The sequence below is a fragment of the Lissotriton helveticus genome, chromosome 7 (genome assembly GCF_964261635.1).
Source record: "Lissotriton helveticus chromosome 7, aLisHel1.1, whole genome shotgun sequence".
NCBI classification, from domain to species: Eukaryota; Metazoa; Chordata; class Amphibia; order Caudata; family Salamandridae; genus Lissotriton; species Lissotriton helveticus.
In genome coordinates, this window is record NC_136068.1 from 869,486,007 (window position 1) to 869,508,182 (window position 22,176).

At 44.1% G+C, this 22,176-nt stretch overlaps 2 protein-coding genes across 2 annotated transcripts in view; one reads left to right on the plus strand and one right to left on the minus strand.

The window, feature by feature from the left end:
* Positions 1–8,990, plus strand: part of LOC144767122 (uncharacterized) — a 33,759-nt gene extending 24,769 nt beyond the window's left edge. Inside the window, exon 3 of the mRNA XM_078650721.1 lies at positions 8,925–8,990. Coding sequence (XP_078506847.1) covers positions 8,925–8,990 — 66 coding nt within the window. The remainder of the gene's footprint in view (positions 1–8,924) is intronic.
* Positions 1–22,176, minus strand: part of TENM2 (teneurin transmembrane protein 2) — a 1,287,822-nt gene that overhangs the window by 722,554 nt on the left and 543,092 nt on the right. The gene's annotated exons all lie outside the window — the stretch shown is intronic.

Below are 22,176 nucleotides of genomic sequence, written 5' to 3' on the forward strand. Positions count from 1 at the left end.
GTGACTGTGCCACTCCCTGGATTCAGTCCTGGGTACGCGTGTGCGGATTAAAGGCATGCTACCTTTCAACATGGGATGTATATACACCCTTAGTCTAACGTACAGTGAACTCCATAGGTTGATTGAAAGTAAACTGTTTTACCAGGGCTAAAATGATTATCCTGTTATTGTGTGCTCTGCTGGATTGTGGTCTTTCAAAAACATGTGTACTATGTTTCTAACTAACCAGGCAACAATGGTTGCATGGCAACAGCATGCACTATATTTGAATTTATCACAGCTATTGATTCCTTGTTCAACAAAGCACACCTTTACATGCTTAATGTATTAATTGTAGTAAACATTATTTACATTTATTATTAAAAAAATACTTTAACAATATATTTTTTAACATAATTCTCTCCTAAATACAATTTGGCATGAAATAATGGCTAAACTGCCAAAGCAATGTAGAAATTCAAGCCTTTTTTAAACACGCATACTGCTTTTCAGAATCTAATGATCCCTTCTTCAGGGCCCAGGGGCAACTGAAAACAAAGAAAAGAAACAGGGAAAAATACATTCAGTACTTGGCACATGTCACAAATGAAAAGGCAATGTCAAACAACAAATAACGGAAAAGGGACGATCCATGTAGCATCCAGCATAGAGGAAGTAGAAGAGACCAACATGCAAGAATGTGTTGTGTTGTTTATATTATTTATTTGATGAACACTAAAAGCAACATATGTTTGACCTAAGGAATAACTGTGTGTAGAGCCAGTGATCGTATTAATTACCATCAGACTTATTTACTCTATCCAAAGATTATCCCGCATGCGACAACCGGTAAAGACGCAGAACTGAAAAATCATAAAGAGTGCAAGTATATACACTGTCATAATATGAAGGTTCATGTAGATACCTTTTCATATGCTAAGTTGCTGATAGGATAAAATGAAAAGAGCAAGGGTGAGAAAAGGCAAGTAGATAAGGAAGTAAATGGACAGTAAAACACAAACATTGATTATGAGCTAGAGAAAATGGCCTTTCAAATGCATTAGCTGAGCACAATATCCTCGCTCCCTCTGATGACACCCAGGCCACATCCCAACCTAAAACACTTACCCGAGGGAGCCCTTGATTGCTCTGCCATGAAGCTAGAGAGTAAATTGCTGGAGTGGGGGGCTTGGTTTTCAATTTTGGGTGACAATTATACAGGGATCCCAATGTGCCTGTGGTAAATAATCTCATTTGTCACAATTGAGGACCAGTAAACCCTGGAGGTCATTGCCTCTATAGCCACCTTCACAGGACAAGTACTCCCAGCAATATAGCAAAATAATACTTCCTCAAAATTTGATGCATGATGCCACATAATTTGCTTATTTTTGCCATATAATTTAGTAAGCCTGCCCGCATAATTTGGTCTTCCATTGCACATATGTCTAGTGACCCTATTCATAGGCGTAATATGCTACATTACATTGACACAGACTGGTAATGGAAGCCAGAAAAGATGTGATAACACCTAGCAAAAGTGATTGAATCTGGCTGCTGATTGTACCACTCTTTTCGAAGGAGCATGCAAAGTTTGGGTACATTTGCTAAATCCTAATTCACAAATTTAAGTCTCGAAAAAATACTTCCTGTGTGACTAGTTTGTATTCAGATTGTAACATTGATAGTAAATGATTAATTTGTAAAAGAATGAGAGCTGGTGCTCAAAGCTCTGCTCATAGGCCAATGGCCAATGCTATTAAACATCAGCATGCCAAATGTTTAGACTTGAATCCACCATTTTCATCTTTAATCCATTACCAGCCACTACCTGTCTCTTTATCTCACTTTTATATTTTTTCCATCATTTTCTTCCTCCTCCTTTCCTTCGCGTTTGTTTTCCCTCCCTTGCTCTTGGTCAATGTTCTGTGAGGAAAAATATGTGTTGGTGCCCAATAATGAGTGCTGGTGAACCCTACCTGCAACCACCGACTCAAATTCAGTACTGTTAGTAGTTGCATTTAGCATACGAAAAACATGGAAATTTGTAGGGCAAACAATGTATTTAATAGTAAATTGACTAAATATCAGGTAGTAAATTATAAAACCGAATTATTTTCAAGAGGAAGCTAAAAGAAGCTCATTGTTCCTATAAATATACTACAATTGCTGTAGCCTACAAGCTGTAAAGCTCAATGTAATAGTCATCATTTTGGCATTTTAGAAAATATAATCAAGAGATTATACTAGTTATGAGGAATACATTGCTTTCATACAATGTCTCTTATCCCTCAATATCTTTCTGACTATCGCAACTGTCTTCTGATTCTAGGGAAAAATAATTTAGATACCAGGAACCACTTGGAAATTGGAAGATCCTTTCAGATAGAGGTTATTCCCATCCTGTTCCATGGACTTCCATGTGAAATGTCCACTCCTGGGCACCCCCAAGGTGAAGCCAGGCATCCAAGCGCTGCTGGGGCCGTTGTGGAGATTAAGCAAGCTATTGCCCAGAGTCACAGAGTGGGACCCATGATTAGACTAGGCACCGAGGCGAGAATTATCAGGTCCAGGGAGTTTGAGTCCAAGAGCCGCCGAGGCGGGAATTGAACCCTGGTCCCGGGCCAGACCTCTGCATCCGGGTCTGCCGCTCTAACCATTGAGCCACTTTCTTGGAAGTTGTAGGATGGTATTCCCATTAGAGCCGAGGTACCAGGCCTCTCCTTCCAAGCCAGGCTGGCCTGACATGTAAGGCCCCTCTCTCATAGATTAAGACCCATCCTCTCACAATTCTAAGCACTTCTTACCCTCGCCTTCTTTTAATTTTTTTGGGTGACTCAATGGTCAACAACCAGGGCCTAGTATAATTTTGATCTGCTATGCAAGTGGAATCATTCACTTTTGTAAGTGACCTAAGCTGGGAAGCTAGCAAATCCTCACTTCCGGGAGCCATGCAAACGCCTAGATACCCTATCAGGTATGCTTTTTAAACCCTGTTTGATTGACTGCCCAAGTGATTGCAGGTGGTGTGCATTTCACATTTTCGCAAAACACTTTGGGGGCTCTTTTTTTATCGTCGTTTAAAGTAATTAGTTAATGATAGACTATTGTGACATCATCTGCCACGGGGAGAGCGACATCAAAGGCTTAAATAAAGAATGAGGAAATCAACAGAGAGCTCGAGCCTCGGAGCGGTCTGAGAAGTGGCAGGCAATTTGTCCAAATAAAATCCAGGTCAAACCAGTTATTTGGTTTCCAAAGCTCATATTTACTCCTTAACTGATCTCAACTTTTTCTTCCCATACTTAGCAGTGTTTTCAGGCTGACCTTTCACGCCCCTTCCTTGCTCCACTCCAAATGTCAATTACATGTACAAGCACTAATTAATTTGGGCCCTTGTTCCATCAGCGGGGTTCCAATTTAATCTGAAACAGACACAAGCGGCCATCTCTCCTGGGCTCGGCCTTGAAATCTAATGGCTAAGCCACCTTTAGCTTAATTGGCGCTCCTTTTTGTAATGACAACTGTGCGTGCGCGTCTGGGTTTAAGGCATTTGTTCCGTTCCCACATAGCAATAAATATGGTTTATTTATTTATCAAATAACTACTAATTTAGCACCAGTGGACACTGCCACGTAGCATTTATTAATGTGTTCATCATAGGGAAGGCCAACAAATCTTAACTTTCGAAGCCAGGAAAACTAAATCCAATTAAGTCCTCTAAAAGGCAATTAAAAACATTCAACAAATAATACACATTTGCGCATCAATATTCGGAATGCCATGATGGAGAGGGCAGTGAATTTCAATTGCAGTTGAAACATTGCCTTTCCTGATAAGGAAGCAGAAGCAGAACTAATTACAACACCGTAAGACTAATTCACAGAATATGAATAACATCATGCATTATAAATGATGTAATGCAATCTCAGATAAATATAGTCATCCTTTCAAGAAAATCCATATTACCTCCCGGGTTACCGCTATTAACTCGCCATTATCCCCTTGATTGGCACCTGCAGTGATTGAGCGTCAGGCTAAACGTGCTGCAGGAGCGTGCGTCATGATGTCAGCTTACAATTAAAAAAAATGTGTGTGCAATTGTCCACTTCTGGAAACCGTTTATTACAAGAGTGTTCGTTCCGTGATTTATAGACGTAATTTTTAAGTCACACTTAGTTATCTGAGAAGGTCCTCTACACAAGGTCAAAGGTCATATGGCATAATACGAGGCCAAGATATAATTAAATGGCCGCTTCTGTCCAGCTATCAGTAACCAGCTGCTCAGACCCACACATCTCATGAGAGCTTCAGGTCTCAGTATCTTTCTAATTAGCAGTATGGCGGTGAGAGTGTCCAATAAGCAGCAGGGACCCCCGTACAGCAGTCCATCGAGACCCTCTAAACCCACCTAGCCTTCTCAATCGCTCCTAAAGAGCAGCCACGATTCGAGAGTCAGACCTCAGATGCGCATCTCTCAACCTTTCATATCAATAACAGACATCTAAGGCCGTTTCAGCAGCAATCCACTGAGAATCACATGTCAAGAGACAACCAGACTGTCGTATAACTACTGCAGGCCTCCCTCTTATCCTATGGTAGCAGCAGCAGCAGACAAATGAACAGGGCCGGACAGAGAATCAAAACCGGCCCTGGCAAAGTGCTCGGCCAGCCCCTGGGGGTGCAACCGAGCTCTTTGCCGGGGACAGTTTTCGGCCGATTGTGTTACAGGGCCGAGTTTGCACCTATGCCCCCACCCTTGCGGCGCACCGGGGGATTGCCCGGTGCCCGCAACGGCCAGTCCGGGCCTGCAAATGAAGCATGTAACCTTGGGAGCCGATTAGGCACTCACCCCACAAACACACTCCAGGCCTTCTTACCAGGCCCTATCATTGAAATTCTCACACCAGCAGCAAAGAACAGACCCTTTTGAGGCATTTCCCGTCCTGACACTCTTCTCTGAGACACAGGGCTCAAAGACATTCGGACCAGCAGAAGTCAATATCCACATATTATTCAGAATTTATAATTGCCAAAGTACATGAGATTGTTGACCAGGGGCACTCTGGTCTGTGTGTTTCACAGGTATAGAGACATCTCTTGGTAGCAGCCTAGCCAATCCTATTGTCCCGTGCACAGAGGACCTCGCATGTGCGTGGTCTTACTTATGCGCCTGATGGACTGAACAGCGCAGTGCGTGTTGGGCTCCATCCTTGCTCGTAATATTGGATCACAAGGAGGAACAGGGTTGGTACCTGTAGGAAGCGGCATGGCACTGAGTGTGTGTGTTGATGGTGGAGTGGCGGTCTTTCCTCTACTAAATGGTTTGTGATTTTGTGTCAGGCAGCCATTGCTCTTTGACCTTCAATCAACCAATCAATCAGGATTTTTAAAGCACGGCTAGGCGCTGGACCTTGGCCTTTTTTACGTTCTCTTGATGAGTTAGGGGACAGTTGTGGCTTATCCATAGCCTAGTATTTCAGATTTCCACAGTCTCTCCTAGCATTTCTAGAACTATGGCTGTGGAGAAGCTCTGCGTAATATTTGCAACTTATATACTACAACTATGAGGGCTGACGGTTTCCTGGTGGTTAATTCCAGAGTCCCGGTAACGTTGCTCTGCTGCTGCTTCATAGGAACCAAGGCCCATGATGAAGTGAGGACTAATGGGCGCGTCTGAGTGAGGTCACAGAGGAAATGTGGCTACAGGTATCTTTCAGCAGGGCGGTCCCTAAGATACAGACTTGAAAGATCCCATCGCTTCACTACTTGGCTAGACAGCTCCTGCTATCAAGCTCTAACCATCACAAGTTGGGTCACAAGTCCAGCTGTGATTAATCCAACCAGGATATCATATTAAAGTCAATAATCACTTTTTGCAGAACGGGGGAATGGAGTCATTCCTCTAAGAAGATACCTTTGAAAAGAAAAAGCTAATAAAATGAAAATGAGCCCATGACACCTCCGGTTGTCAAAGGGAGTTTGAGCATTAGGCAACCACACAAACAAATGATGATAGTGTTCCCTAAACAAAGGTAGAAAAAATAGCAAGGCAAAAAAGCAGAGAAAACACACTCAAGTACAAGTAAGACACTATAATAAGCGGTCTAGACTTAGAACGAGCAAACAATAGAATTCCGCTCTTCCTAGTTCCACTCTGACTTCCGGTTTGAGTGTAAGCCTTGCACTTTGAGGCAGGAGTGCCTTCCAGACACGTGTGTACTGTGGAGTTTTGAACAAAAACAATCATCTCATTATCTCTGTAAAGCACAGGTACCAGGGAGAGAAGGAAGAAGAAGGGAGTTGTGAATGATAACATAATAAAGGAAACAAAAGCACTACACTATCATTGACGGCTCCCTTACAACAGAAGCCCGTAAGGCTGATGTTTTATGTCAGGAAGAAAAACAGATGCCAATCAACTAACAATGACAGCTTAATAATTGGAGTTGATTGGCTCTGCTGTGTTTTGTAATCTCCCAGTTGGGGACCCTCAGCACGCTTCCTGGTGGGAGCTCTGTTGAGCTGCAGCTGGCACTGCGGTGCCTACTACCCGCGGCCCCACACAGAGCGCCACCCTTTGTGCAAACCCCTCTGTCAACAGACGCTTGAAAGGGCGTTCTCTAAAAAGGTCTGCAGAAAATAGTACCTGGAATGGATGCAGGGCCTCGCCTGACATTTGGACAAAATGTCTCGGGCAGGAGAGGCAGCGCGTGGCAGCAGTGGCTTTAAATAGAGAGCATTCGGGGTGCGCTCTGGAGGATTCACAGAAAACAGTACACGCTCCGACGGATGCTCAGAGAGCGTGTGCCCTGAAAGATTTACAGAGAGCAGCCCCCGGACGCGGTGCTTCACCTGACATTTGAACAAACCGCGCTACAACCTAAAGAAAGTGCGGGGCTGGTGGATGGAAAGAACTGCGCTGAAAAAACCCAATAAATAGCCTTGACTTTTGTGCAGTGCTTTCATTAAGAGGCAACTAGACGGCGCACGTGCCCATGCACAGCTAAATAGACCTGTGCGGACGGGCCTGCATACACTGTGCCCACAGAAAAACAGCTGTGTGGAACCCCTATATAACGACCTACAGAAATAACGGCATCCATACAATTATACCACCAGGCAGACCTTCAGAGAACCATCCTATTTTTAGGACAGGAGGCACCGTAGGTGATGAAGATACTTATTTAACGTATTATGCTGGCATGAGAACCATAGTGCCATCGTCAATCATAAATGTGAAAAGTAGTGTGGAGGCGGGCACCATCTTGGCTTGTGAGATGGGTGTGATCATCCTGTGCACTCAATCCAACCCCTGAAAAGGCCCCCATTGCTGATAGTGAGGTAAAACATGCCGGGAGCTGGGCAGCCCCAATACATGCGTGCGATGGGGTGTAAGCGTGTGGATAGGCTGCAGAGGCAAGTGGCCAGGAGTCATGTGGTACACCAGACATGACCAGATATAACACTTGGAATATTGCAAGTACAGATATTTTATAACCACAGTAGCCACTCCATTCCAGCTATGCACCTTACTTTTGTCACCTGTACCTCTTTAAATGCAATACTATTTTGTAATGCTGAATTACATATTACAGACTTCCGCTCTACAAAGTCCATTTCTTAACATCTTGTATTTTATTCTTCCTATGAACATGTATTTGAAGACTTTGTGTTGATATGCTCATATGTCTGAATGTTAGTTCAAACGTAAGTCACCAAGCTACCTAAGGACCTCACCTTAAGAAAAGACACATCTTTGAGAGTATATCTCAAGAGGTCCATTAAAGTAGAGGATGTCATACTGAATATCCCTCCTCCAGAGTACCGTGTTACAAGAATATCGGAAGGCAAGATATCAAAAGGTAAATACATTTAGGTAAGTATAGATGTACTATTCTTAACTCCACACCTACGTACATTGAAGTTATATGTACCACGTAGGTATGTGTAAGTGGAGTTAGGTATAGAAAATCTAGACTTACGTACTTGTCGATATTGCTTTTCAATATTTTGTCCTCAATATTGTGTCCCATAGATATTCTCGGATCGATATTCTGGGTGCACACCTGAAAGAGATCCCAATTTTGATAACATTATGTAACATACATAAAAATTGTGCATTTACATAAAACACTCGATCCCCAAGTGCTGTGCTGACTAAATGTCATCTAAACTATTTGCGTGCAATGTGTCTTGGTAATTATTAGAAGTTTTGTGGATGTGCTCTTGTGCTAATTAAATCTGTGCCAAAAGCTTCTTTAAAAGTAAGTAATATATGCAACCATAAATAACTATAGAGCAATTCACATGCATTTTGATGAAATTTTGCATTACCTGGGAAAGAAATGTGCTATCTATGTCATGCTTTGAAGGATGTAATAAAAGTTTAATTAAGGGATCCGTTTTGTGGCCAATAAAATGTTCTTTTATGTGATTGCCAGTCTAGGCAATCACGGGAAAGTGCTGTGATCGGAAGAGGAACGCATAAAATGGTTGGCTTGCATACTTAGTCCGTCCCTCCTGCTCTGTGCCATCACCAGCATGAACAGCTGTGGTCTCTCCGATGTGCCTGCAGTCTGCAGAGGTGTTTCACACTAAGATTTCTAATTTCAAGTCCAGCATTTTTTCACAGGAACGGTATCATATATATGCAATTTATATTTCTAATGTAAAAAGGATAATCAAAACAACAAAAGAGTGCACTTTTCTTAAAGAAAAGAGCAGGTTGGGAAGAAACACAGTGGATTCTTTTAGAAAGCCCTCACTCACCGACCTGGTTGGTGTCATGCTTCATTATTGGGCCCCACCAGGAAGATCAAATACCTTCCCGATGTGCTTCGACGCCAGATTTACTGCGGAGCTGGTTATTTTGTGTGTGGGTGAGAACGTGATGTGATTTAAAAGTGACTAGTTTGTGTCTGAATTTTTTATTTTATTCGTAGATCAATCTAGCATGGTTAAAAAGTGGCAAGTGGGCGGATGAGGAGCTGGATGGATGTTTCAGCTAAGCCACGCTATAAACGGTCAACATGTTTCTGCTTTTCTGGATGCAAGTTGCTAGGCATTCATCAGGACCAGTGTGAAGACCCCGGTGGTATGAGAGCGCTAAGGCTCACCCTAACCTGGCGGTCGTACTGTGAAAAGAAAACAAAACAGGAAAAAATAAATTATTAAAACCTGTTGTGGGTAGTGTACTTGAAAAGTGTTCGGCACCCAGTAACAACCTGAAAGAGAAACAAAAAACAAACATACACAAAGATATGTAGAGACAATTACTTCATAGGTTCGTTTGATGTCAGTTTCTTTCATGGTGATTGGGTAAAAAGTGCTCCTTTTACTTGGTGTATTTAATCAGGAAGCTCACGGAACTATAGTGCAGTAACGTGAGCCTAAGGGAGTGCACCAATATTTCAAGGTTTACCAAGGTTTACCATGAGATAAACGTGACACAGGTTCCACTCAATATGTGGTTGACAGTAGTGCTACTGAGCCTGCACGCCACTGAATTTCAGTATTTGTTTTAGTTTAAAATGGTATTTTAAAATGGACTAAAATAGAATCTGCGGTTAATCGGAAATTGTTCCAGTGGAGCCTGATGTTGGACATTTTATCTTGTTGATAACAAATTCAAAGGTCTGAAAGTTGTTCATATTTGATGAGCACAAGCTTCTGCATTTGATAAGGAATATGCCCCCATTAGACAATTGTCCAGAAAGGGAAATCATTACAACATCACCGCTGGCATAAAAGTCACTGTCAGGGATAGTACCTTGATTAAGACCTGGACTGTAGTTGATGAGCAGAAATGAATCACAGAGACCAGTAATTGATTGTTGCCACCACAAGCAAGAGCCTGCACAGGGTCAAGGAGGTATACATTTGTCAGTACCAGTAAAATCATAGAGTCCCCTCAACCATGCAATGGGATGGGATGATCAACTCCTGGATGAATGCCTTGATGGGGGGAATATTTACCTCTTTCAAAATAAATAGTGGTCTGAAGTAGCTGCCTGACTTTTAGATTGGAAAAAAACTCAAGCAATCCTAATTTGTCCTTATTCCTAGGGAACTGGGAACACAGCACCCTCATCTAACAACAACAGAATCACAATCAGTGGTCACATTTTGGTGAGGCTGGGCAAAAGAGCAGCACATTCTGGCTAAATCGTGTTCTACTGTCCACCTGATGAGGTCACTGAATATGAATTGGTAAGCCATATTTGCCTTAAGGATAGAGAAGTCAGCCTCTAAGCAAATATTGTGGGAACCCTGATCTGTCATATTCATGCCATGAAGGCTGTTAGGAAGCAGCAAATTGGTGATAAAATGTGTAGGGGAAGGCGGCTCTCAACCTCATGACCCGTCAAAAAAAGTTGTCTGTAGACATGTTGGCTTGCAGGTTGTTGGAAAACAGGTCATTAGTTGTGTGGCCTGCAGAAGTAATAGGTCCACCTTTGTCCTCCAGTGGGAATCAAACACCACATTTTAGCACTTGACTCTCATAGGGTAACGTTGCAGAGCAGTCCAAGGCCTACTCAAGTGAGGTGGTGTGGGCTGGTAATCACCATTCACAGATACACAATAATAACAATCAATAAATAATTGTCCAGTCTGTGTTTTTCTTCAGAAAATGGAAAAAAGTACATTTATTTCCCACACACTTCTCAATACTATGCAGCAATTTACAAATGTACACAAGCTGATGGAATTACCTTTGGATGACATTTTGTAAACATGCTTACCCCTCCCTAAAGAGCGGGGTCTAGTACCACAACTCACATGCCTAAACATTATTTTGTCCCTAAATGCAATGGACTGAACATAACTTGGAGTAAGAGCACTTAATACTGGCACCAAAGTGAGGGGCTGTCCACCTCATTATTTCAACAAGCATTTCACCATAGGAACAGATGCACTGATTACATATAAACGTGACTGAGGGCACCTAATATTGTCAATAAAGCATGCACTTTAATCACGAGTGGCTATAAGTCGCATTATTTAAATAAAGCTTTACTGGAGTACTGTAGGATCATCATAACTGTCTACTTGAATAACACAATTTAATCACATTTATAATTAAATCTGTGTAAATATACTCCTTCGCCCCTAGAGGATGTTTGCATAAACACTTTCAGAAGAAATAAAAAGTACTGCACTTTCAGCATAGTCTCTAAAAGGACTTCAGTTTTGTAACTACACATGGGTGCAATTACCGCCTTTCCCCCCTAGAGGGTGCCTCTCAACACAAATACTCTCATTGCACCATTTCAGGACACAAGCACTGTAGCCATAGTCCTTGGCCCTAGAGAGCGTATCACTCCAGCGTTATAGAACAAAAGTCCCCAGCATAGGTAGTGCTTGATAAACCATCAAAACCCTTGAAGGGTTATCTTTTTGTAGTCACCCTAAACTGAGGATGTTTTTTTTTTAATCATTAAGGGGGGAGGCTGCCCTCCTTTCTGCTGCTTCTTCACACTTTAACTCCTTTCTGGTGGTGACCCCGCTCTCCTGGGGCCACCACAAGACAATAACAAGTGGTTTCCAATTTTCACAGTAGGTGAAACCGATGAGACTCTCAGGGCATTATGGGGCGCTCCTCTGGATTGAAGTGAATTTGTAAACAGTGGCTCTCCCACTGCTCTGGGGAGAGCTGTGACGATGGCTTCTCTGGCGGCCTCGTGCCACTCCTTTTCAGGGTGCTCGGACCCACTCGGGCGCTCTGCGTGCAGTCACATCATTGGAGAGCAGCTTGGGGATCCCACCCGGCTGCTCTCACCGCCTCCCCATGGCCAGCGCACTCGCATGCTGCCACGGGAGCAGTTACTTTTCTCTTGCCTTCATGCTCCAGCAGGCAGATGCGAGCGGGCAGATGTGTGCTGTGCCACTGGGGAGCAGGCCACATGGGGTAGCGCAGTGGTGCTCTTCCTCCTAATTGGTGTCACTGGAGCCCTGGGATGGGGTTCTGGGCAGACTTGCGGTGGGGAGTAATGGCACTTCCTGCCTCCATCTCTTCGCTGGTGCCTAGGGATGGGGTCCTGGGCCCGTGCAGCTTTGTGGGGGAGGGGGCAACAGTGCTTCCTGTGTTCTTTGCCAGGTCCCAGGGATGGGGTACTGGGGCCCTGTGAAGCTTCATGGGGGCACAACAGAGCTCCCCGTCTTCTTATTCTTCAGTGGGGATGCGTGATTGTGCTTTCCAGCAAGTTTTCTTCTTGGGGGACCTCCCTGGGGACCTGGCCCACCACAGAGGCCGAACTGGAATGGGCGGCGAAGTCCCATGTGCTTTGTCGCAGCAACAGGGGTCAAAGGTCATTGAACTTTTAACGGGTATATCTCGGGTGCTGTTGAGCCCATTTGGATGGTCTTTGGCTCCTCTTGCTGCTGGTGGTGAGCCCTAGCCACCTGGAGCACTTTCTTCAGACCTCCAAGGATTACGAATTTTAAAGGGAGCTGGTTTGACTAGCTTCCTGTGCCAGACTTTCACCTCACTCTCCTTCTGGGCCTCACTGCGCAGAAACCCAGTCTTTCCCCCAACAGACCCTCAGGGGGCCCAACTTCTCTGGTCCTTGGGGAGTGCCCCACTGGTCCTGGGGTCAATCAGAGACATAGTCCTTAGTCCATGGCATCAACCTCGAGTCTCAGTGTTGCAAAAGCACATTGAAGAGAGCTCTCCCTCCGCGAAAGAACTTTTAAGGGCGGTGGGAAGTACGAGCAAGGACACACTGCTTGCCAAACCTAAGGTGCCACACCACCTCTCCACCCCTTTTTCAACCTTCCTGCACATTTATCTAGGATACTTCAAGATGCCCACACCCAGGAGTCACTTGCCACATGTGCTCTGGGGGCCTTAGCTCCACCCCTCACTGACATCACTGCCAGGGCCTTCCCCCAGCAAATCTTCAAAGGAGCCCCCTCCCTGCTCTGGCTCCAGAGGTCTGGACTCCCTCCTTTGAAAAGGAGACCTTCCTTTGTAAAGCAGACCCTCTCCCTGGCACAGGATAATAGCAGTCTGATTGATTTAGAGCAATTTCACCCATTCCATTCCTCCTTGAGAGTTGACCTAAGCACTGTCAATTTCTTTCTAGGAGGGGTGAGGCCTTTGTTCCAGCAATTGGTTAAAAAGTAAATATTCAAGCCCAGCAGGGTCACAAAAGGTCTGGGCTCTGATCCTGAGGTGAGCCACAGAAACATGACTGTTAGACTTGGCATCTTTGGTGTGGTTTCCCCTGACTTTTTGCCTCTACCACCTGGATTTTTGACACTTTTCTGGATTTTGTTTTTGCTGGTTTAGATGCTTTGGCCACTTTGTCACTGCTGATCGGTGTCAATGTGCAAGTGCTCCCTGAGTACATTGTAAGTGTAATTGGTTATCCATGATTGGCATATTTGTATTACCAAGAAGTCCCTAGTAAAGTGCACTGAGTGTGCCAGGGCTGGTGATCCAAATGCTACTGGTGGACCTGCAGCACTGATTGTGCCACCCACATAAGTAGCCCTGCAATGGTGACTCAGGCCTGCCACCGCAGTGCCTGTGTGCAGTCTGTGAACTGCCATGTCAATCTGGCCAGTGTCCCCACTGACCAGGCCTAACCCTTCCCTTTCTGTACACATTGGACACCCCTATGGAGGGCCTAAGGTACCCCCCTGGGCAGGGTGCAGTGTATGTGAAAGGTAGAGCATGTACTAGTGCAGGTGACATGCTCTGGTAGTGAATTACAGCCATTTTCGTTTTTCACTATTGTAATGCTATCTTGCCCATAGGCAATCATGTGGAATACTATGTACAGTGGTTACCTGCATATCGTCCCATAGGAGCAAGATAGGGCATAAAAGTCTGGTATCCCTAAACTCAGAATTTAATAGCACATCTTTTAGGAAAGGTGGTTTTTAAATCCTGTGTTTGAGAACAGTACTTTTAGAAAGTGGTTATTCTCTTGTCTGACCTTTCTGTGTGCCTTAGCCTGTTTGTGAATTGACTGTCTGCTTTGTGAGTGACAGGGGCTGGGTGGCTCCCAGAGGCTGAGTGGGCCATCCCTGGGTTGAATAGCTCCATCTGCATCTCGCTGCGTCCAGCGGGGTTGTCGCATCCCCCCCCCCCCCAGGGTCTTTGGAGTGACGCATCGCTTGTTTTTCAACGCTGCAGCTTTTACTTGGAACATTTGTCGCATCTAAAGGTACTTTTGGCTAAAACGTGACACAACTGTGGATTATTTTACCGCAAACTGAAGAACTCTTTTGAAACCATATTCTTGAACTGTGTATGTTGGATTTTTGTTATTTTGGTCTTGTTTAGTTTAGATTAAATACTTCTATTGTTCTAAACTGGTGTGGAGTCCATTTGTGGTGTTTTCACTGTGTTACTGTGAGTGTTGGTACACATACTTTACACATTGCCTTTGATAAGCCTGTCTTCTCGTGCCAAGCTACCAAGGGGGTGAGCAGGGGTCATCTAAAGAGTGTATCCCCCTTACCCTGACTAGAGGCAAGGGTCCCTATTTGTCACAAGTACCTACCTATGCCAACTAGAGACCCCGAATTCTAACAATGAATTTCTGAATGACCCATAAGCTACACAGATATGCTTTTGGACTTAACAGAATTGATCTTTTCTCACAGGTTACAGTGTACATTGGTGCCACTCTGGAGTTTGTGGACCTAAAGGAACTCAATCTGCACCCTAAGGCAGCCATTCCCACTAAAATATAATTGAGTGTTACTACATTTAAGACAGTAAAGCACACTGCCTTCCCTACATGTGTATCCCCCATTATAAAGCCTATTCCAGGTCACCTCCCAACTTTGCATAGTCCCATCTGCGCCAGGCTACCTGTGAACAGTTCTTGGGCTGCGCATAACAGAGTCTCTTGCATGCAGCCCTCACATGTGTGCATACACATGTGCCCACATGTAACCAGCCCAGTGCTCCTTACTCTGGCTGGCATGCAGCGCCTTATCTCACAAGGCGGATACTGGCATTAAGCATGTACAGTCCATTTTATCATGAATTTACTGTGGGTGAGTCCCCGGTTAGAAGGCTCCCCAACAGTAATAAGTCAAAAACCAGGTGATTGAAAAGCAAAAAATCTAGGCAGATTGGATGGTCAGAACCGCCTTCGCACACAGGTTATCTTGTATAAAGAAAAGACATAGACCTGGATTCAACCTCGGAAAGGCTAAAGCATCCTTTTTTTCTCTTCTCTTTCATCATGTCTTCTAATTGGGGCCGACATCTTTTGGATATGGGAATTCAAGATGATTGAACAAGTTATCTAAAAACTGTTATGACCTGTAAATATCACCCATATGAGGGTGATGACAGGCAGAAATACAAAATCACTACACTCTATAACGAAGGTGAGCGAGGTGTCCTAAACCTAGTAAAACAAGGCTGTAGTATGCCACATTTCTTGTCCCATGCTAGTGCAGAATCATCAGCAGATTAGACCAGAGACTCAGAGCTCTGCCCAGAAATTTACTTAGAGCAGACTTGGGGTTATCAAGGGAATTAACTATATCAATCGCACCAAGTACCAACATTGACCTACATGCCACCCTTACAGTGAAATAAACAAAGTCATCTGTATGGAGTGGAGACTAAAAGTACAGAATAAGTGAGGATAACTAGAGCCTTTTATAGCAGGGGAGGCTGATGACCTAATGAAAAAGGATGCTGGGGTATACTTCTTTAACGTTCTGAGAGATGATCTCCTAGATGAAGGAGGTGGGGGAGCAGTTTCCTGTTTCCATCTTCACAAAGTGTTGACTGGGACAAGTTAGACAGGATAGATAATATTTCTCTTGCAAAAATGGTTTGAGCAACTCCCAATTTTGATAAAGGCTTCGCATGTTTTTCTTCCTTGGAAAAAACTCCAAAAGTATTTTCTTTCAACCTGACGTTTCCCATCGCACTTGGTTCTGAAGCTACTCCAAAGTGTGACTCTCAGCATGAGATTCTGCGTCGGCATAACAAAGAAATCAGAGTTATGAAAATCAATTTGCCACACTAAAGAACTGTTCACATATATACAGTTGCACTTTTCGCAGCGGGGATGATCCTACCCTTGGAGCGTGCAAAAAGGTTGTCCCTGGCTTCCCTGTGGTACCACGTCAATCATTGTGGCAGCCGCTACTTGCCAGATTGCATCCATGTTAGAAAGAGTCTGGAGTGAATAAAGCGTGTCCAAAAAATAGCAAATGTTTGCTGAGGCTTAAACAATATTTATGCTCTTATTTTGCCTACTGAGCAGTCCCAGTATTGAGATGAATACACTGACAACTTATCGAGTAATCTTAGGAAGTGCTTCACTTACATTACATTACCTTGTGCCGTGTGGTATGTCTAGCTAAATTGATAGTGTGCTAAAGAAGGGCCATAAAATAAAACTGTGGGCTTTTGGTGATAGCATATTTTTCTTTTCATTAAACAATATTATGTCAATATTGACCTGTATAAACAAGTAAATGCATGTTTGCATCTCCTGAAAAACTGGTAGTGTTATATTTTTATAGATTTTGTTAGAAATTACAAGAATCATATACAGGACAAGGATTTTACATGTTTAATATTCACCACGGTTTGTCCACTGTGGTTGAGCAGGATACAAAATAGAGCACTATTACAATGTCCCTCAACATAAAAACTATATTTGCCCAATTCTAAGTGTGTAGTATTTTTTTTTTTCTTTTCTGTCTCTTACAATGCAACAACTTGAAATAAATATGGAATTAGGTTTAGTAAGTGTTGTTCACATAAAAGGAAAGCAGTTCTTCTACAAAGAGACGCCCGCTTTCTAAATGCTTCTCCTCTGGAGATTTCTCTTCCCCACTGATTGGCTTTTAGGGTTCTCACACACCTCCTTGTTATTGGTTAGGCTCAGTTTTCTAGATGGGTCGGCTTATTGAGAGAGACAGTGTCAATACATTCATGAGCATGCTGCCTTTTCAAGCATACCATTATTGGAAATATAGTGCTTGTGGGAGGCACCAACTTGATGTTAATGGAAAACAAAGTCTGTCGACATTACTGGTGATTGGTCGCCTTGGAAAAAGTCCACAGAGTGATCTCCTAATAGTCAGGTTCGGCCATATGAATTGTGGTAACCCTTGAATACTCGTGGGTCAGTTGTGTTGCAGAAAAAATCTGTATCAAAATTGCAGACAGATTTTTGTGTCTTTACCATCCCACTGAGCTTAAAATGTACCATTTGCAAAGGCATGGAGTGGTGGGTTAGGGAATGAAACATTTGTATTAACCCTACACAAGGAACAGACAATACAGGGTAGTGAGTATTTTAATCATAATCATACATAACTGTAGCCATGTAGGAGAGGACATGCACCCACAGAGAAGTGTGTGTGTGTTTTTTAACTGTATCATCTTGAGTACAGTAGAAAGACTACATTTCCTACATCAGGCAATTGAAAGAGTGAGACAGTTCCTCTGGCCTACCTCTGAATTCATTATTTCATGAGAAAATTAGACAAGCTTGAATAAACTGTCTGGCAAGCCCTGCAGGGAATATGTTGATATCTTGGGAGGCTAAAGTTGTTGCTTGCATGGAGTTCCTGCCATACGCCTGTTGACTACATGACTCAAGGTCAGCAATGAACAACACAGCCACATTTCACACGCTAGGACGCACCACAATGTTGCATACAGGGACGAGGCACATGAACAGGTCATTTGCAAGCGTTGGCTTTATGTAGGGTAAGATATTTATATTTAAAGTTGTTTTAGAAGCAGTTGGACATACATTGCTAAGAACAGGGTGTTGCTGTTAAGGCATTTTTCCACACAACTGACTTGTGTCTGAAGTTTGCCCCACAGCTTTAGGCAAACAACCACTAATGAGCCACTATGCGCCAATAAGTGTCAATAGGTAAATAGGCTTTACTGTTGTGGATCTGTTGTGAGCTCTGCAGGAGATTATGCTCAGATGCTCAGATCCAAAAAGTCTGAGACTTTTCTTTCAAGAACATAGTAAGATAAAGAGCTATTGTAAGTAATCCAATCATGCTTGAAGAGCAAATGGTGGATTGGATTTCATGAGAAAAACACAAGCTAATTAAAAAAAAAAAGATTTGAATATTTAATCACATCTTAAATCATGAGTGCTATAACAGAAATATTTTCATCGAGGAAGGCGTAAAGTAGAAAAGAGTCATTTGTAGTTTAATCTTTAGAATGTTTTACATAACTTTGGTATTTTAACCCCTCTCATGCTCGTGACGGAACCGTTCCGTCACGAGCCTCGGGTGGGCTGTGCTGGTGACGGAACGGTTCCATCACGGCCCGCTCGCCGCGCCTGCGCGGCGCGAATTCCGCACCTGCGCTGACGTTCTAATGGGTGGGCGGGTCCGTGACGGAACTGTTCCGTCACAAGCACAGCTCACCCAAGGGCCGTGACGGAGCGGTTCCGTCACGAGCACGGGACCGCTGCGCGGCCCCGCCTCCCCCTTAGCGCTGCGGCGGAATAGCCGCCGCAGCAAAGGGGTTAATACAATTGTGTATGTTAGGCATGTAAATAACCATTTTAACTTAGTACCGTAATTAGAATAGCATATTTAATGCCTGTTTATATTCGTTGTTGACATATCTGTAAATGAATTGAATGTTTTTTACAAGTGATTGTTTTAATTTTACAGACTTACAGGCACATGCATCAAAGCCTTTTGCGATCGCAAACAGTGCGATTCGCAAAAACGGCCGTTTGCATTTCCGATGCATCAAGGGTCAAGGCCCTCACAATTTGAGAATTTGCTAATTGCGATTGCATTTAAGGAATCGCATTTAGCGATTCCTTAAATGCAATGCATGAAAGTTTAAAAATCTGCGTTTTTGCAAATAGGGGGAGCAAATTACCATGAAGTTCAACTTTGAACTAAAACTTTGAAAAATGCACTTTTGTGCATTTTTTTAAAATTCATATTGCGCACACACATGCCCTAAGGGCATGTGTGTGCGCAACATATGTGCACAGATCAATTTAAGGGGTGCAACAGGGTGTCCTTTGGACACCCCGCACCCTTGAAATTGCATTCTCAATTTGCGATTCACTAATTGCGAATCTCAAATTGAAAATGTCTTCCCATTCATTCCTATGGGCCAATGAATGGGGAGGTATTCCTTAATTGCGACTTGCAATTTGCGACTCGCAATTAAGGAATATTTAGAAATCGCAATTTTTTTAGCAATTTCTTTATGCATAGCCTTTTGCTATTCCTTATTAGCTAATCCTTATTTTTCGCTAATAAGTTATCGCAAATGGCATTGTTGATGCATGTGGGCCTTAGTTCCTGAAATATACCTGATAATTTATGGACCGGAAGAATGACTAAGATCTCTCTCAGGTGATTAGTGCACTATACATATCAATATAACATACCATAGTCTACTAGATAGATTCACTAGATATAGTGCTGAAGTCTTCATCTTCCTCTAAAGACATAGCTTTGAACCGACTCTGCATTCTCACTGTCGCTGTATTATCTGCTGAGGAAAATTAGCAAATTATGCTGAGATTAGGAATTTCATTTTTCAATCTTCCCACAGTCACAGAGGGGATGGACCATAGGTCTGTGGAGGAGCAGTGATACCCACAGGTCAGACCATGGCAGTGTCTGAGGCCTAAAAAGAGGCCATGCCTCAGAAGTCTCGGTGCTGTCTGTCTGTATGACTTGATGAGGAGCATTTTATGGGCCTAGGGGGTGAACTAAATATCGTAACCCTGGTGCAAAATAGTGAAGATGGGATAGTTAATGAGGGACTGAGTGAGAATAGTATTTTGCAATCCAGAAATATTGCACAGTCAAGGAACAATACTGGCATAGCTGCCCCAATAGTTAGCCAACCGGAGAATCTCCCCGAAGCCCCCACTGAATCTATGAGATTTATGGTTTGAAATGTGGCATGTCTTCAGAACTAAATAAATACCCCAGAATGGTTGGAGTTCATTCAGGGGTTTAACTTTATTTGTCTACAAGAGGCTTGCTTAGGGAGCCTTTACACATAAATGGGTATAAAACATATGTTATTCCTGCTTCTCCTACACCTCACAGTAGACCAAATTGTGGGCTATGTACCTTTGTCTCCAACAATCTATAAGCTGTTAGAATAATTAAGGAGGCAGTTAGTCCCCATTACCAAATAATTATCTGCGAAGACACGGGAGCTGCACGGTTAGTGGCAATTAATTTCTACAACATTGCCACAACATGTGAATTAATAGCAACCCCATGAAATCTGGAAGATGATTTGGTCCGCCTTGAGAAAAGTCCCAATAAAATGTTAATTTTATGGGGTGGCGATTTCAACACACGGTTGTGCTATAAGCCCCTGTAGTATTTACCAAACGAAAGACCCAAGGCAAGAGAAAGATTAACCAGGAGTCTTTATTTCCAAGAACTGTATACCGCGACCTCAGCCACAGCCTATCGCTTAGGGAACTTCTTCACACTCATTCCCCGGCGCTCGCCTTGGAACGCTGGTCGCGGTGACATTCCAAGTGATGTCACCGCGAGCAGCTCCATCACACGCGGAGACGCCGGGGGGTTTTGAACGGGGAAGATACCACACATCCCCCTTCCCTGCGGAAAGAAAACATTAGTTGCAACATGAACTACAAACCGCACCAGGTGCAGGAAGGGCACCCGTGGGGGGTGTACAACAACATTGGACCTTGACCTGGTAGAAGAGAATGACTCCAGGAAGCTAGGGTGGCAATGTTTACATCATAACATACTCATCAAAATGCCTAGGTGGTCTGGTCACTCTCCTGATGGGCCTATTGCCAGGGTGAGGGACAACCAACTGCTTCTTGGTGGTGGAACTAAGGTCCTGCCTAGAGTCCCCTCCCCACCCCCCTGAACTCTCAGGGCCTTTCTCTGGCGGATGGTATTTTACAACTCTCCCTAGGTTCCATATTTTCCCTTCCTGAGTCTTGACTGCATTCTTGAATAGTTTAGTGATTTTGGTGGGACTGGTGTACCCTGACCAACTTGCCTTTCCTGCGGGAGCTCTGATTTTGATGCTGTCTCCTACTTTGTATTCGACTTCCCGTGTGGCCTTGTGCCGGTCATATCCTTCTTTCCTCTTTATCATGGGTTCCTCTTGCTTCTTCACGCTTTTCGCTTCTTTCGTTCGGTCTGACCACCCCTTGTGCCACTCCATCCACCCTGGGGTTAGCTTGGTGTTGGGTATCCTGGCGCGGAGCAGTTCGAACGAGGTGACGCCCGTCGTCTGATGCGGCGTGAACCTGTAGGCTTCTACCCGTCTCCACGCCTCTTCTTTCCAGCTTATGCCACTGGCTTTGGCCAACTGGATGCTCTCCTTGAGGGTTTTGTTGAAACGCTCGACCATGCCATTGGTTTCAGGGTGGTACAAAGGGCAGCGCTTGTGTCTGATGCCTCTTCCTTCCAGGAAGTCTTCCATTTCTTTCGAACATAGTTGAACTCCGTTATCCGTGAGGATGTTTCTTGGCAGCCCTACCCGGATGGACACCTCCTCTAGAAAACCGATGACTGTTTTGGTCGTGACTTCACTGACGAACTTTATCTCTGGCCACCTGGAATACAAATCCACTAGCACCAAGATGTAAGGCGTCCTCAGTTCCCCAGACATAGGGCCCACGATGTCTAATGTCAACTCATCCCACGGTCCCGACGGGGGCGGCCTACACACCATGGGGGGCGTCTGTTGTCTCAGGACCTTGTCGCTGTTGCTGCACGGAATGCACTCTCTGATTCTCCTTTCGGTGACTAGATCCATGTTCGGCCACCAATAGCTCTCCCTGAGTCTTTGTTTGGTTTTGGTGATGCCCAAATGCCCCTCGTGGGCTATCTCGACCAGTTTGTCTCTCACTGTTGCAGGTGGTACGAGTCTCGTCCCCCTGAATAGACACCCATCTACTATGGACAACTCGTCCTTAATGGCCAGGTACGGCCTCAGGTTTTCATCCTGTTTGTCACCGTGCTTCCATCCGCCTTTCACTCTTATGTAAATCTTTTCCAGAATTTCGTCCTCCTCCAACGCTTTTCTCCATGTTTCTTCTCCCAACGCCCTCTGGATCGTGCAGACATCCTCCATCTGAAAGTCCTCCCCGTCTTCATCCGTCTTCTCTTGCTTCTCTCTCGCTTCTTCACCACTGACGAGTCTGGACAGACAGTCAGCTGCGAGGTTTTGCGTACCGGGGACGT